This window comes from Saccopteryx bilineata, chromosome 8 (assembly GCF_036850765.1).
Source record: "Saccopteryx bilineata isolate mSacBil1 chromosome 8, mSacBil1_pri_phased_curated, whole genome shotgun sequence".
Taxonomy (NCBI): Eukaryota; Metazoa; Chordata; class Mammalia; order Chiroptera; family Emballonuridae; genus Saccopteryx; species Saccopteryx bilineata.
The window spans coordinates 42,808,949-42,826,499 of record NC_089497.1 but is presented as its reverse complement, the minus strand read 5'-3'; the positions used below and the strand labels follow the sequence as shown (position 1 = coordinate 42,826,499).

At 40.1% G+C, this 17,551-nt stretch overlaps 1 protein-coding gene across 1 annotated transcript in view; it reads right to left on the bottom strand.

Annotated features, from left to right (window-relative positions):
* The window catches only part of GRAMD1C (GRAM domain containing 1C), a 110,506-nt gene that overhangs the window by 73,952 nt on the left and 19,003 nt on the right, over window positions 1–17,551 (bottom strand). Inside the window, exons 3-5 of the mRNA XM_066241392.1 lie at window positions 12,109–12,193; window positions 3,200–3,303; window positions 2,537–2,632 (exon numbers count right to left, since the gene is read on the bottom strand). Coding sequence (XP_066097489.1) covers window positions 2,537–2,632; window positions 3,200–3,303; window positions 12,109–12,193 — 285 coding nt within the window. The remainder of the gene's footprint in view (window positions 1–2,536; window positions 2,633–3,199; window positions 3,304–12,108; window positions 12,194–17,551) is intronic.

Below are 17,551 nucleotides of genomic sequence, written 5' to 3'. Positions count from 1 at the left end.
CTGCCCTTCCTGAACAGTTCAGCCATGGATAGGACAGAGTGAAGTAGGCATCCACACTAGAGGTGAGGATAGGGGGAGAGAAGATTCAGTAGCCCAAAGCAGAGTGGTGGACCAGAAAAGAATGTGGAGGTTGCCCCGTGCAGAGAGTCAGAGCCCGAGTGAGTACAGGGGCCTCCACATGCAGAAGTGACCTGGAACACGGTGTCAGAACAAGAACGGGGTGAGAGGCGTAAGTCACAGCCCCTGGAGGGTGACCACGTAAATGAGTAGCCTGGCATGAGTGTCAAAGCCCAAGCATGATGAAGAGTGTGGCCATGCCTGGTGCAGCCAGCAGACACGCCAGAGCCAGAGTGCTGAGGGCAGCATGGTGGATGGAGTCCCGGAGGGCGGTTTCGGACCAGAGCCTGAGCAGGGTGAGAAGGGTAACCAAACAAAGTGACAGACTGGCACAGAATGTCAGAGCACAAGCAGGAAATGGAAGGCATCCCTGTGGAGGGGTGACCTGGCACAGGGCAAAATGAACACAGGGGCGGTGCTTGGCATGAGTGTCAGCGCAAGCAGGGTGAGGAGGGCTTTTACGGTGGGAGACCTACGTTGTGATGGGATGAGCTGCAGCCTGACTTCAAGTATCAGAAACCGAGACAGGTGAAAGGGCATCCACGTGGCAGAGCACTGGCGAAGGAGGTGAAGACTGGTTATGTACAGGCCAGATAATATTGAATAAGTAAATATATTAAGGATAGTGCGAGCCTAGTTTCTCATGGTCAGGGAAGGGAGTTACAAATATAAAAGGGAAAAAAACAAAAGTGAATTCTGTGGTGTTGGGTAAAAATTAGAGGTATTGGTGTGAATTTGTAGTTTATGGTAGATAGGCAGATAGATAGATAGATAGATAAACATTGATGTAGAACCCAAACATTGGGTATATTGTGTGTATTATGTATATGGGTGCATAATTATATATACATTATATATACCCTGTTCTGTCCACTTAGAGTTCTCAGGAACAGTGACACCCTAATCACAATGAACATACTGGCTTCTAAATATCACTCGCCCTTAAAATAAACCAGGACTTTTTAGAGAAATGATTGATCACAAGACAGTTGAGTTCGTGCTTTTCATCTCTCTCCCTTCCTGTCTGTCTGTCTCACTCTCTCACGCTAAAAAATAAAATAGAATAAATAATTAAATTTAAAAATGGCAGTTAAAAAAAATCGCTATCCTAAAAAAATATAATGATTATGTGTTTTCTTGTATGCTACCCAAATCTCTATTCAGCAGACTCATTTGTTTTTATTAGTTGTTACTGTGCATAAAATACAATTTTGGAATTATTAACATTACATATTTAGAAATAATAAGGATGTTTTGCTAATGCTCACCCTATCTACTTCTTTTATTTATTTAATTTTAGCCGGAGAGACAGAGACAGAGACAGACAGACAAATAGGAAGGAAGAGAGATGAGAAGAATCAACTCATAGTTGTGTCACCCTTAGTTATTCATTGATTGCTTTCTTTATATGCCTTGACCGGAGGGCTCCAGCTGAGCCAGTGACCCCTTGCTCAAACCAGTGACTTTGGCTCCAGCCAGCAACCATGGGATCATGTCTATGATCCTACGCTCAAGCTGGCAACCCTGTGGTCAAGCTGGTGAGCCTGCACTCAAGCTCAATGAGCCCACACTCGAGCTGGTGACCTCAGCATCCCACGTCGACGCTCTGTCCACTGTGCCACCTCCGGTCCGGCTCTACTTCTTATAACAAAGAAATGATAAATATGGGAGAAACTTCTCCTTAAACTATAATGTACAAAGACTGTTAGGGCCCTGGCCGGTTGGCTCAGCGGTAGAGCGTCGGCCTAGCGTGCGGAGGACCCGGGTTCGATTCCCAGCCAGGGCACACAGAAGAAGCGCCCATTTGCTTCTCCACCCTTCCGCCGTGCTTTCCTCTCTGTCTCTCTCTTCCCCTCCCGCAGCCAAGGCTCCATTGGAGCAAAGATGGCCCGGGCACTGGGGATGGCTCCTTGGCCTCTGCCCCAGGCGCTAGAGTGGCTCTGGTCGCAATATGGCGACGCCCAGGAGGGGCAGAGCATCGCCCCCTGGTGGGCAGAGCGTCGCCCCTGGTGGGCGTGCCGGGTGGATCCCGGTCGGGCGCATGCGGGAGTCTGTCTGACTGTCTCTCCCTGTTTCCAGCTTCAGAAAAAAGAAAAAAAAAGAAAAAGAAAAAAGAAAACAAAGACTGTTAGCAATCATTTAAAGTTAATCATCATAGAGAGGTGTGTTGTAGAAGTGGGCACCTGAAATCTGTATAATTATGTTAGACAGTGTCACCCCAATAAACCTCAAAGAATAAAAACAAAGTTAATCATCAATAAGTATTTAAGTATACATAAATCTAATATGAAATTCAATGGATCTTAATTAGAGATTTCTAAGCCAAAGAAGAATTGTTAATACTCTCAACACAGATGCTCAGTACGAGGCAGATTTTCTCCACATTATGCAATAAAGCAAAGGTAGAAAAGTTTTTCACCTTTTCACCCTCTGTCGTGATTTGGATAGCATTTGGGATGAGTCGAGCAGTTTTCTCCTTGGTTATAAAGGTTATATTCTTTAAAGCAATAGAAATCTAAATACACAAAAGAATGAAAAATTACAAAATAGATTTTTTTTCATAATACATATAACACAAAATACCAAGTAGTACTTCAATCTAATCTAGACTAGAAAAACCTAAAAGAGTTAATAATACTAATTACATGCTTGCTTTCTCTGAAGAGAAACAGGGTAAGCAGTCAGACATTCTTCCCTTCAGTAATTCCCCACATCAGCTCCGATCTCTAACATTAGGATGAAGTAGAAAAGACACGTGGGTGCTCATGTTCTACTTTAAAACACACACAAACACACACATAAACTGAGACAGTCTATTACATAAGACAATTTTGGCAGTGAAAAGGAGATATAGTCAAGCTTTTTCAATCTGAAAGCTTTCTCTGACTATATTACATATATTACAAAAGAAACTCAACATATTAAGGAAATATATTACACACTTCTAGAATATATACAAGTATAGACATACAAATATATATAAATTTACTTTAGAATCCAAAGTACATTGCTTTTAAGAGGATAGCACACATTTCTATCTATGCAATTATTTGTATCAACAAATCAAATCAAAATGTCTTACTGAAGTTTCCCATCTGAAGATGTTGCTATGGAAACATAGCCAGTTCTCTGAAAGGTATAGTCGTCCCTGAAGCAAAATGTCCCTTTGAAGAGCACAAGCATAATCTACACACACAAAAATAAGTAGTTTAGTCACAAAAACATGGCAACTTAATAAATCTTATACTACTTTAATACATTGGAAGTCATCCCTCTTTGTTCATTAGTTCATTCGTTTACTCATTCATTCATTCAATTCACTCATTCATGTTCTTAGTGCACCATACACCAGAAAAGGACCTTGCCCTCAAGGAACACAGTCTAAAGGAGAAGGCATACAATAAACAATAAATCTATAAGTATAATGACCAAAGTGTAGAGAAAGCTATGAGAGACTATAACAAGGCATACATTGGTATGGAGGACAGGACAGGGAGAAAGTATATCAGGAAGTTTTTTAGAAAAAGTAACCTTTAAACTGAGTTCTAAAGATCAATAAAGGTTCAGCACTAGACCATGAGGGAACATAACATGCAAAGGCCCCATGGTAGAAACACAGCACATTTAAGCAGCTGTACAAAGAGAGATCTCTGGCCCAGAGAAGCTGGAGAAGCTAGATCACATAAAGCAGTGGTCCCCAACCTTTTTGGGGCCACGGATCAGTTTAATGTCAGAAAATATTTTCATGGACCGGTCTTTAGGGTGGGACGGATAAATGTATCATGGGACCGAGACAAGCGTCAAGAGTGAGTCTTAGATGGAGGTAACAGAGGGAATCTGGTCATTTTTAAAAAATAAACATCAGGCCCTGGCCGGCTGGCTCAGTGGTAGAGTGTCGACCTGGTGTGCAGGAGTCCCGGGTTCAATTCCCGGCAGGGCACACAGGAGAAGTGCCCATCTGCTTCTCCACCCCTGCCCCTTTCCTTCCTCTCTGTCTCGCTCTTCCCCTCCTGCAGCCAAGGCTCTATTGGAGCAAAGTTGGCCCGGGCGCTGAGGATGGCTCTGTGGCCTCTGCCTCAGGAGCTAGAATGGCTCTGTTTGCAACAGAGCAACGCCCCAGATAGGCAGAGCATTGCCCCCTGCTGGGCATGCCGGGTGGATCCTGGTCAGGTGCATGCGGGAGTCTGTCTGACTGCCTCCCCATTTCCAACTTCGGAAAAATACAAAAAAATACAATAAATAAATAAATAAATAAAACATCATTCACACTTAAATATAAATAAAATGGAAATAATGTAAGTTATTTATTCTTTCTCTGCAGACTGGTACCAAATGGCCCACGGGCTGGTAGTGGTCCGCAGCCCGGGGGTTGGGGACCACTGATGTAAGGTGTCTCAGGCCATGGTAAGCTGTGGACTTGATGAGAAGCTACTGATGGGTTTTAAGTGGAAGGTCCATAATCACTTGTATATATATCTTTTTTTAATCTTTATTTATTGATTTTAGTGAGAGAGAGAGAGAGAGAGAACACATCAATCTGTTCTTGTATGTGCCCCGGCCGGAGATCAGACCGGCAACCTCTGCACTCTGGGACAAAGCTCTAACCCACTGAGCCATCCGACCAGGACTCATCACTTGTATCTTATTAAAAGACCACCTTAGGCCTGACCTGTGGTGGCGCAGTGGATAAAGCGTCGACCTGGAAATGCTGAGGTCGCCGGTTCAAAACCCTGGGCTTGCCTGGTCAAGGCACATATGGGAGTTGATGCTTCCAGCTCCTCCCCTTTCTGTCTCTCTCTCCTCTTTCTCTCTCTCTCTGTCTCTTTCTCTCCCTCTCTCTCTCCTCTCTAAAAATGAATAAGTAAAATAAAATAAAAAATTTAAATTTAAAAAAATTAAAAAGAAATTAAAAAAAGAAATTCTTTAAAAAAAAAAAAAGACCACCTTATTCACACCGTGAGTATGGATTCAGATCAATCATTTGGAAATCCAGGGGGAAACTGATGGTGGCTCAGACCAGGAGCTGACAGTATTAAAAGAAAGAAGCAGGTAGATTCAAAGAGACTCAGAGGTAGATGGGAAATTGTTGATTCATTAGATGTGGGACAGAAGTGAAAGAGGGAACAAGGATAACTCTAAAAGTTGTGTATGTGTGCATGTGAATTTTTTGTTTGTTTGTTTTAAAGTTGATTCTCTTCACCTCAGCACTAAAATCCAGCCAAATCAAGAGCGTGCTGATAAATGCCACTATCAACAAGTTAATGCCATGCTTCTAAGATTAAGATCTGACTCTTTGGCATGAAAACAGTATTGCTAAATTATCAAAAATACAAGATATAAAGGACTGCTTTGGGGAGACTTAGTTAAGCTGATAAATTTTAAAATTATATAAAACTATTGTTAAGTGATTAGCAATTTTAGAAAAAAGTTATTACAAAACTCAAAATATTTAAATTTAGTTATGTTAAAATTAGAAGCAACTACTGCTAACTGAGCAAAGTAATGCACTCTTACAAAATGCTTCCTTCAGCAAAACAAAACTGAGAAGCTACCAAACAAAAAATCCTGTCAATAATTAAACAGATTAAGTTACTCATTTATGAGTAGGCATCTCTAAAACAGGGACTAGGCTAAAGGTCACCTTGAGGTGTCCTGAAATTTTTATCTAAACTACTGAAACATTTTTTAAAAATTTAATGCTTCTCAAATTTCACATCAGTAATATCTGGCAGACTTATTAGATTGCTCAATCCCTTCCCCAGAGTTTCTGATTAAATGTCTGGGGTGGGGTGAAGAGTTTGCATGTTCGCATGTTAAACAAGCTCCCTGGTAATGCCAACATTGCTGGTCTGTGGACCACACTATGAGAAACACTGCATTTATATTAAATATGTTCAAAGCGGCCCTGGCCGGTTGGCTCAGCAGTAGAGCGTCGGCCTGGTGTGCGGGGCACCCAGGTTCGATTCCCAGCCAGGGCACATAGGAGAAGAGCCCATTTGCTTCTCCACCCCCCCCCCTTCCTTCTTCTCTGTCTCTCTCTTCCCCTCCCACAGCCGAGGCTCCATTGGAGCAAAGATGGCCCGGGCGCTGGGGATGGCTCCTTGGCCTCTGCCCCAGGCGCTAGAGTGGCTCTGGTCGCGGCAGAGCGACGCCCCGGAGGGGCAGAGCATCGCCCCCTGGTGGGCATGCCGGGTGGATCCCGGTCGGGCGCATGCGGGAGTCTGTCTGACTGTCTCTCCCGTTTCCAGCTTCAGAAAAATGCAAAAAAAAAAAAAAAAAAAAAAAAAAAATGTTCAAAGCTACGGTAACCAACTGGATTATTTTAACTGAAGACTAATATAGGTTGACAGTCTTTTTTCAGTGGGTTAAAAAATGGTTTCCTAAAAACAGGTGTATTTTATTTTAAGGAACTTATTCCTTGATAAAATAGCAATATAGCCTATGCAAGTAATGAACAAAAATTTTTAAAAGCTAAGAGATTTTACTTTTTTTACTGCCAATTTTCCTACTGATAAACAAGCATGTAATTAGCATTTCAGAAAGCAATATTCTACCTGATTTGAGTCATGTTAATAATCTGATTCATATAAAATGGAATAAGAAAGTACTGTTTATCAAAAAAGATTTTATAAATTTTATGACTTTAAAATTGGTTATTAGAAAGTTAGAATAAAATTAAGCAAATTCAATAAGCAATATATGTCAGTTTGATACAGGTGTTATATCAACTTTATCACATGATCAATTTTGGAACCGTTGAATGGCTCCAACGCAAAGATTATTTTAATAACTAAAATATAACAATGGATATAGTGGGGCCCTGGCCGGTTGGCTCAGCGGTAGAGCGTCGGCCTAGCGTGCGGAGGACCTGGGTTCGATTCCCGGCCAGGGCACACAGGAGAAGCGCCCATTTGCTTCTCCACCCCTCCGCCGCGCCTTCCTCTCTGTCTCTCTCTTCCCCTCCGCAGCCAAGGCTCCATTGGAGCAAAGATGGCCCGGGCGCTGGGGATGGCTCTGTGGCCTCTGCCTCAGGCGCTAGAGTGGCTCTGGTCGCAACATGGCGACGCCCAGGATGGGCAGAGCATCGCCCCCTGGTGGGCAGAGCTTCGCCCCTGGTGGGCGTGCCGGGTGGATCCCGGTCGGGCGCATGCGGGAGTCTGTCTGACTGTCTCTCCCTGTTTCCAGCTTCAGAAAAATGCAAAAAAAAAAAAAAAAAAAAAATGGATATAGTGGAAATATGTACAAAATGTTACGGGAATACAGGTGGAGTGAACTACATGTTTCTAAAGTAAACTGGCATAGTAAGTAGTATGCCCATATTTAAATAAATAAGATGTACTATTTAGTTTTATCAAAAAATTTAGGCATATCTATCCATAACAGAGATGACAGTGAATTAAGAGAATGTTATTATTTAAATAATCATTCAAGAAATACAGATCCAAAAGTATTCTTTTCTAGCAGCATTTTTGGAGAGCTCAATAATATAAACACTGCTGAACAAAGACCTTAGAACAACATTTTTAAGATTGTTTTCAGATTTAGTATTTAAATTACAAAAGATAACCTTTCTTATTTTTTTACTTTACATTTTTCATTATTTTGTTATTTTGTTTTCTTTTAACAGGAGACAATTATAAGGGTAAATACAAATTGGAAAAGAAAAAAATTAATTTTCCCTGCTGCAAAAACTGAAAAGGACCCCATTCTCTTTTATTACAGCATTTTTTTTTTAAAAGAAAACTTGTATATACTTTCTCAGCTCCTTTGAGATGTGTGTAAATCTTTTTAAAAGCAAAATAATCCTCTCGAACTATTCATGGAAAAGACTAACTTCGCCCTGGCCGATTGGCTCAGCGGTGGAGCGTCGGCCTGGCGTGCGGGGGACCCGGGTTCGATTCCCGGCCAGGGCACATAGGAGAAGCGCCCATTTGATTCTCCACCCCCCCCTTCCTCTCTGTCTCTCTCTTCCTCTCCCGCAGCCGAGGCTCCATTGGAGCAAAGATGGCCCGGGCGCTGGGGATGGCTCCTTGGCCTCTGCCCAGGCGCTAGAGTGGCTCTGGTCGCAGCAGAGCGACGCCCCGGATGGGCAGAGCGTCGTCCCTGGTGGGCGTGCCGGGTGGATCCCGGTCAGGCGCATGTGGGAGTCTGTCTTTCCCCGTTTCCAGCTTCAGAAAAATACAAAAAAAAAAACAAAAAAACTAACTTTTCTCCATTGAATGTGTACAATATTTGTATGAATTTTTACATGGGCTTCTTTGTTGTTGTTGTTCCATTAATCTAAGTATCTATCCTTTGGCATATCTCATACTGTCTTGATTATACCAGCTTCATAATAAGTCTTGAAATCAAGTAATGTGTATCCTCCAGCTTTGTCCTTCTTTTTCAGAGTTGTTTTGGCTACTCTAATTTTTATTTTGCTTTTCCATACCAATTTTAGAATCAGCTTGTTAATATCTATGAAAAAACTTGCTGGGATTTTCAATTGAGGGAATTGAGATCAAAACAATATTGAGTCTTCTGATCCGTAAACATTTATTGGATCTTCAGTCTTCTACTATCGATGTTTTACAGTTATCAGCATAGAGAGCCGGCACGTGTGTTAGATTTATACCCAAGCACTTCATTATTGGGAGGTTCTGACGTAAATGGTATTTGTAAATTTAAATTCCAATTGTTTACTGCCAATATATATTAATATAATTTTTTCTTTTACCTTCAATTAACTTTCAATCCTGTGACCTTACTAAATTCATTCGTTAAATCCAAATTACCTGAAATTTAGTGACCTTATCTGAGATTTTCTACATAAAAAGCAAATATACGCACTAAAAAAAATCTAGAAATCTATCCACAAAATACCAAAATTATCCATATGTGGTAGTATTCCCCAATGATTTAATATTTTCTCTATACTTTTCTGTATGGCTTTAATGTTTTATACATCATTGTGTCATTAGGTTAATTTCTTTCAATATAGCAATAATGAGTATGATACACTTATAAAGCTTTCCACAAAAAAAAATTTGATTGCATGTGACAAACTGTCAAGAAACATTTGCAATACACATGAAAAATACCTAATTTTTTAACATCTAACAAGCTACTTCAAATTAAGAAAAAGACAAATAACCACTAGAAAAATGAGCAAAGTTTATGAAGAGAAAGATTCACAGAAAAAGAAATAAAAATGGCTTATAACATATAAAAAATCTTCAACCTCCTAAGATTAAAGAAATACATATTTAAACAATGATTATTACCATTTCTATCTACTACATTTTGCTAAAGCAAAGTTCCTGAGGTGTGTGGCAAAACAGGTACTCACAAACACTGTTGATGATAAAAATTGGTGTAACCATTGTAGAGGATAAGTTGGCAACAGTAAACTTTTTAAATGCTCATTATCTGTTTGCCACAATTCTATTTCATGATAGTATTTATCCTACAATGTGTGCACAGGTATCATAAAACAAATGTACAAGAAGATTCAATGTAACATTAATGGTAATAATAAAAAACAGGAAGTGGTGCAGTGGATAGAGTGGTAGCCTGGGGTGCTGAGGACCCAGGTTTGAAATACCGAAGTTGCTGGCTTGAGTACAGGTTCATCCAGCTTGAGCATGGGCTCACCAGCTTGAGCACGAACTGGGTTGCCAGCTTGAGCATCACAGACATGACCCCATGGTCACTGGCTTGAAGCCCCTGGTCACTGGCTAGAGCAAGGGGTCATTGGCTCAGTTGGAGCACCCTGGTCAAGGCAGATATGTGAAAGTAATCAATGAACAACTATGGTGCCTCAACTATGAGGAGCTGATGCTTCTCATCTCTCTCCCTTCCTGTCTTCTATCCCTATCTCTCTCTCTCTCTCACTCTGTGTGTGTCTCTCTCAATCTCTCTCTCACTAAAAAAAAAAAAGACAGGAAGCAATCAAAATTTCCATCAATGGGGGTTTGTTAAATTAATTATGGTATCAAATTCATTCAACTGAATAAATTTTAATTTTAATATTAAGCAACATTAAAAGAATGAAGTGAATCCATAAGCAGTGCTAATAGAAAGAGCTCTAAACAAGATTCAAACAGTAAGTACAGTGTGCTTACATTTAAATTCCCTTAAGGATATATATATATATATATATATATATATATATATATATATATATATTCCCCTGTAAATACATACAGAAAGTATCTGGAAATAAACATAAGAAATTAGTAAAAGTGGTTATCACCCAGGAAGAATATTGGAGTGATTGTTATTGGAAGGCATTCATGAGAATGTATTACTTTTAGATGGTCTTAAATGTTGCTTTAATTCATTATTATGATTTTTTTTTAAATACTGGGATTTAAAATATTTAGCTATTTAGAAATTCATTTACGTTGTATTGAATACAGCCCAACAGTATTAGAAATCTGAGAACTTTCTATGGATAAAATAAGTAAAATACATACTAAAACTGAAACATAGTTCTATATTTTGACTATAAAGTATCTATATTATGCTTATACTAAAAATAAAGTACTTTTGTAATAAAAATGACTAAATTTCTCTTCTTAAAAATCTCTTTCCAAAAAAGCTATCTGAGCCCTGGCCGGTTGGCTCAGTGGTAGAGCGTCAGCCTGGCGTGCAGAGGTCCCGGGTTCGATTCCCGGCCAGGGCACATAGGAGAGGCACCCATCTGCTTCTCCACCCCTCCCCCTCTCCTTCCTCTCTGTCTCTTTCTTCCCCTCCCACAGCCGAGGCTCCATTGGAGCAAAGATGGCCCGGGCGCTGGGGATGGCTCCTTGGCCTCTGCCCCAGGCGCTAGAGTGGCTCTGGTCACAGCAGAGCGACACCCCGGAGGGGCAGAGCATCGCCCCCTGGTGGGCAGAGCTTCACCCCTGGTGGGCTGCCGGGTGGATCCCAGTTGGGTGCATGCGGGAGTCTGTCTGACTGTCTCTCCCCGTTTCCAGCTTCAGAAAAAAAAAAAAAAAGCTATCTGAGCCTGACCTGTGGTGGCGCAGTGGCTAAAGCATCGACCTGGAATGCTGAGGTTGCCTGTTTGAAGCCCCAGGCTTGCATGGTCAAGGCACATATGAGAAGCAACTACTTCTTGCTCTCCCCTCTAGTTTCTCTCTCTCTTTCTCTCCTCTCTCTAAAATCAATAAATAAAATCTTTTTTTAAAATTAAATATAATTTTTAAAAAACTTATCTGAAAGATTACATCAGTAATGGTACAGCCTTAAAAAACTTTATAAGATTGCTCTACAATCTGTTAAGGAGTATCTTTTATCTGAGAAAAAACAATATATATTGAACATCAAATTTAAATTTTCACTAGAAAACTATTTGAAACAAGTACTAGTAGAAATCGTGACAAGTCATTTCCTTTTAGTTCTATTTTCTTAGCCAGTCTTTAATATTTTTGTAAGTCAGAAATCCCAAATTATAATTTAGTTTTACATTGTACAATTATGAAAATAACATACTACTTATACTGAAAAATATTTTCTGTCTAGCACAAAGGCAGAAATTTTCTACAGTATTGTCACTCATCAGTTTTATTTTGATAATAAAGAGTAAAATGCGCCCTGGCCGGTTGGCTCAGCGGTAGAGCGTAGGCCTAGCGTGCGGAGGACCCGGGTTCGATTCCCGGCCAGGGCACATAGGAGAAGCGCCCATTTGCTTCTCCACCCCTCCGCCACGCTTTCCTCTCTGTCTCTCTCTTCCCCTCCCGCAGCCAAGGCTCCATTGGAGCAAAGATGGCCCGGGCGCTGGGGATGGCTCTGTGGCCTCTGCCCCAGGCGCTAGAGTGGCTCTGGTCGCAACATGGCGACGCCCAGGATGGGCAGAGCGTCACCCCTGGTGGGCGTGCCGGGTGGATCCCGGTCGGGCGCATGCGGGAGTCTGTCTGACTGTCTCTCCCTGTTTCCAGCTTCAGAAAAATGAAAAAAAAAAAAAGAGTAAAATGCTTTTTTATTTTTGCAAATCCCTATCTTTTTTACCTGCTAACAGCTTCTCTGTATCAGGTAGATGTATGAACTGTCTTTTGTATTCCTCATTCCTGTCTTTATAAGTAGAACTTGAAATCTGCAACAATAAAAATATTAAATATTTGTTTACTTATAATCTTCAGTAAATGAACTAAGATGTAGCATCTTAAAAGATAAAATGTGCTTTTATGCAATATTTTGTACATCTTTGTATGAAACACCACATAAAGAAACATTTCATAAAACCCCAAAAGGAAGCAAAGGAAGCTACCAGCATGGTGGAGTGAGGAGTTTGGCAAATCCTCTCTGCAGAAGCAAATTTATAGCTAGGAAAAAAAACCTGTCAAAAACAATCACCTCAAATTATGGAAAGTTGACCGAATGCATAAAATACACTGAGAAATATTTGTTCATGAAATTCTATTGAACTTGGAAACAGCAGAAGTCTGTAGCACTGTTCCCTCGACCAGCTCCCATTAATCTTCCTCCCCTATCAGTTAAGTCAGTATGGTAATTCTACACGGGTGAAACAGGCCGTGACAACTAGCAGCTTTGCTGAGAGAGCAGACTGAGCTGATTCAGAGCGAAGAGCAGAAAAATCTATGCCCAGAAATGAAATGGGAAATTCTGAATGTATCCAAGTGAGTGTGAAATTGCAGTTGCAATGTGGGGATGAGACAAGCAGACTAACAGATTAGCGGGGACATAACGAAGAGATCTTGGAGGGGAGACAGCCATAGATGGGCTTGATAAATAGTCAGCGTATCCCTTGCTGAACAGAGGTTGTATGCATATGTAGCAGAGACTAGAGAGATTCCAAACTACCCAGACATACTTATTGTGTATAAGTCTCAGGGGAACATAAAAACTGATATAAACTTGAAAAGGGCCAGAACTTTGAATGCTTTCCCAATCTACACACAGATTTGTGAGCAGACAGGAAAAGTTTTACTGGCTCTATGAATTTGAATTTGAGCACAATCTTTGGCCAATTACTGGTTACCATAAAAGGTGACTGCCTGGCCTGTGGGGGCGCAGTATATAGAACATCGACCTGGAACGCTAAGGTCACCGGTTCGAAAACCCTGAACTTGCCTGGTCAAGGCATGTATGACAAGCAATCAACCAATGAACAGCTAAAGTGAAGCAACTATGAGTTGATACTTCTCACTCTCTGTCCTTCCCTCTACTGTCTTTGTAAAATCAACAAATAGAATCATAAAAAACCGGGGGGGGGGGGTGACCACTAAGAAGCCATCCTTAAAAATAACAACAAAAATAATAAACAGAGCAGAAATACTTGTTCCCACATGACACAGGACAAACTGATTTCACAGATACACTTAGGAAAATTATTAAACAAAAATCAGCAATGACAAGCTTTAGGGACAGAAAAGATGCTATCAGAATCCATATCTGGTACAATATATATATTATCTAAATTGTACAATTATCAAAAAATTATAAAACATACACAAAAAGCAGAAAATGAGACTCATAAAAGGAAAGAAAAAAACCTGGCAATAGACTTTTTCAGGATCCCCAGATACTAGATTTTGCAGACAAAATCATCAAAGCAATTATATGTTCAAAGAACTAAAAAGAAACATGCTTAAAGAAACAAAGGAAAGTATGACAACAATGACTTCACAAGTACAGCATTTCAACAAGTAAATTTTTTAAAAATTCTTTAAGAAAATAAAAGGACAGCCTCACCAAGTGGTGGTACAGTAGATAGAGCATCAGCCTGGGATACTGAGAACTCAGGTTTGAAACCCCAAGGTCACCAGCTTGAGCATAGGATCATAGACAGGATCCCACGGTCACTGGCTTGAGCAAGGGGTCACTGGCTTGGCTGGAGCCTCCAGTCAAAGCATATACATCTCTGGCTTGAGCCCAACGTCGCTGGCTTGAGCAAGGGGTCACTGGCTTGGCTGGAGCCCCCAGTCAAGGCACATATTAGATGCAATCAATGAACAACTAAGGTGATGCAACTATGAGTTGATGCTCATCTCCCTTCCTGTCTGTATCTGTCCTGTCTCTCTCTCTCTCTTCTCTCTCTCTTGCTAAAAAAAGAAAAGAATAGAAAGAAGGGGGAAAGAGGAACAAAAAGGATATAAAACAGAGAAAACAAATAGCAAAATGGCTACTCACAAATGCAACCATATTATCACTACATTAAATATAAATGAACTAAACACAGAGTTGTTTACAATAGACACACCCTAGATCTAAAAACACAAAGCGGCTGAAAGTGAAAGAATGGAAAGATATACCATACAAACAATAACCACAGAGAACTTGAGTGGCCGCTGTATTACTATTAGCTGAAATAGACTTGAAGACAAAAAAATATAATAGGACACTAAGATATATTCATAATAATTAAAAGATTAATAAATGAGAAAGATACAATTTTAAATGTATACACAAAGCCCCAAAATACACAAAGCAAAAATTGCCATGACACAACTGAAAAACAGACCATTCAATATAATTTAGAGACATCACTAACCTATTCTCAAGAATTGATAGAGCCTGACCAGGCAGTGGCGCAGTGGATAGAGCATCGGAATGGGATGCAGAGGAACTAAGTTGGAGACCCCGAGGTGGCCAGCTTGAGCGCGGGCTCATCTGGTTTGAGCAAAGCTCACCAGCTTGGACCCAAGGTCGCTGGCTCAAGCAAGGGGTTACTCGGTCTGCTGTAGCCCCCTGGTCAAGGCACATGTGAGAAAGCACCTAATGAACAACTAAGGTGTCTCGCAATGAAAAACTAATAATTGATGCTTCTCATCTCTCTCCCTTCCTGTCTGTCTGTCCCTATCTATCCTTCTCTCTGATTCTCTCTCTGTCTCTGTAAAAAAAAAAAAAAAAAGAATTGATAGAATGACTAGACAGAAAATCAGCAAGGATATTGAAGACTTTAACAGCAGTATCCAGCCATTTGCAACAACTACCTTAAGGACATTTGCTAAGTGAAATAAAGACAAATACTGGGTAGTATCACTTCACTGTGGAATCTAAATAAAAAGTGAAACTCAGAAACAGAGTAGAAAGTGGTTGCCAAGGGCCTGGGGGAGTGGATAATAAGGAGATTGATAAAAGAGTACAAACATTTATCTATAAGATGAGTAAGTCCTGAGGACCTAATGTAGGACCTGGGGACTATCGTTCATAACACTGTACTGTTTAACTGAAACTGACTTAGGTTAAGAGAGGACTTATTCTTCCAAACAACATTAATATGTGAGGTAATGGATATGTTAATTAACTAGATGGGAGGTATTCTTTCACAATGTACGTGTACATCAAATCATCACAACATGCACTTTAGCTTTTCTTTTTTTTTTCTTTTTTCATTTATTTGCTATGCTTTGTGAGACAGACTTCAAGGCAAAAATGCAGTTATTAATTTCTACTTTATTGCTATGTAATCTGAGATCATGATTGTTACTATTATTATTACTTGTTTTTTGGTGTGGTTTTGGTACTTAATATGTGATCAAGTTTTATTAGTTTTCACAAATATTAGAAAATGGGTTTGTTTCTGTTTTCAGCATTGGGGTTATAAATAGCTTTCTGTAAGTAAACAATTATACCTTAAGAAAACTGAGAGGAGGGAAAGAAAGAGTATCCACCAACTATACCTGTCACTTTTTTTTTTAAGTGAGAGGAGGGGAGATAGATAAACAGACGCCCGCATGTGCCCTGACTGGGATCCACCCGGCAACCCCTGTCTGGGGCTGACGCTTGGACCAACCAACCTATCCTCAGCACCTGAGGCCAACGCTCAGACCAACTGAGCTATATCTATCTTCATTGCCCAGGGCCAATGCTTGAACCAGTCGAGCCACTGGCTGCAAGAGGGGAAGAGAGAGAGACAGGCCAGAGGGAGGGAAAGAGAAACAGATGGTCATTTCTCATGTATGCCCTGACCAGGGACTGAACCCAGGACATCTGCATGCTGGGCCTATGCTCTATCCACTGAGCAGACTTGCCAGGGCCCTGTCACTTATAAAACAGTTCATTCAACAACTGCAGAATATGCACTCAAGTACACACAGAACATTCTCCAGGTTATACAATACGTTAGGTTACAACAAGTTTCAATTAGTAATTTGAACAGATTGAAAGCATATAAAGTTTGCTATCTGTCAACAATAGAATAAAATTACAGATCAACAACACAATAGAGCCCAGCTTCAGGTCATCTTAATCCTTAAAGATGGAATAAGGTGATTTCAGACTCCTTGACAAAGTATATGCAAATCCTCTCTGGAAGAAGACAGCATTGTGCCAGGACTCCAAATGTTTCTAGAAGAAAAATGGAAAGCAGAGTGGAAACAATGAGAGTCGGAGGATCCAGCGAGGAAGTCCAACACACATGTATGGATATGTTGTCCAAGGAGGAAGGGAGAATGAGGTATAAGTAATACTTAAAGCATAATGGCTAAAAAATTTCCAACTCTGATGAAAAACAGCAAATATTTATTAAGAAGCCCTACAAACCCCAAGCAAGATAAACAGAGAGCAAAACTAGGTTAAAGGGTATGAGTCAAACTCATTGGCCAGAATGTACACAGTGTTGTGAAAAATCTATAAAGTAAAAAATTAGTATGCATGTGCCCTTGTTGAATACGTCAAGAAAACGGACACAGAGGATATGTATACAAAAAAAAAAATTGCCTCTGAGAAAAAAATGTGAAGATCAAAATCTATCAGAACCTGGGAAACACTTCACTGAAGAATACCATTAGTGCTACTGTGAATGTGTCAAGCATTCCCCTCCTAAACTAGAGAAAATGTGATACTGACCTACATACACCAGGGTATGTCTCTCAGTAAGACAATGCATATATGTTTATAGGCAGCAAACAACATTCTTCACAATTACTTTTTTTAAAAAGAATTTTATTTCATAAATCAACCAATGCTTTGAGAAATACTTATGTACAATTGAATAATAAGACCTAAAATTAGTGTTCATAAAGATGACGTTTTATCAAGGACAATCTAATTTTGCAAAGACTTTTTTTCACTAAAAGGGACATTTCAAGTTGATTCTAAAATAAAATTACAAATGGGAACAAAGTGTAATGAGATCAGTACATACTCTCATATACTACAACTAGGAGTACAAACTAATATGTTTTTTCTTAAAAATAAATTTGCAATACATATCAAAAGATTAATAATGCACAGATATTGATCAAGTAATTTCACTTATGGTAATCTAATTCTAAAGAAATAAACATTTGGACAGAGATTTGATTCAAAAATGCTCATTGCAGCCCTGGCCAGATAGCTCAGTTGGTTAGACTCTAGAGCAGGGGTAGTCAACCTTTTTATACCTACCGCCCACTTTTGTATCTCTGTTGGTAGTAAAATTTTCTAACGCCCACTGGTTCCACAGTAATGGTGATTTATAAAGTAGGGAAGTAACTTTACTTTATAA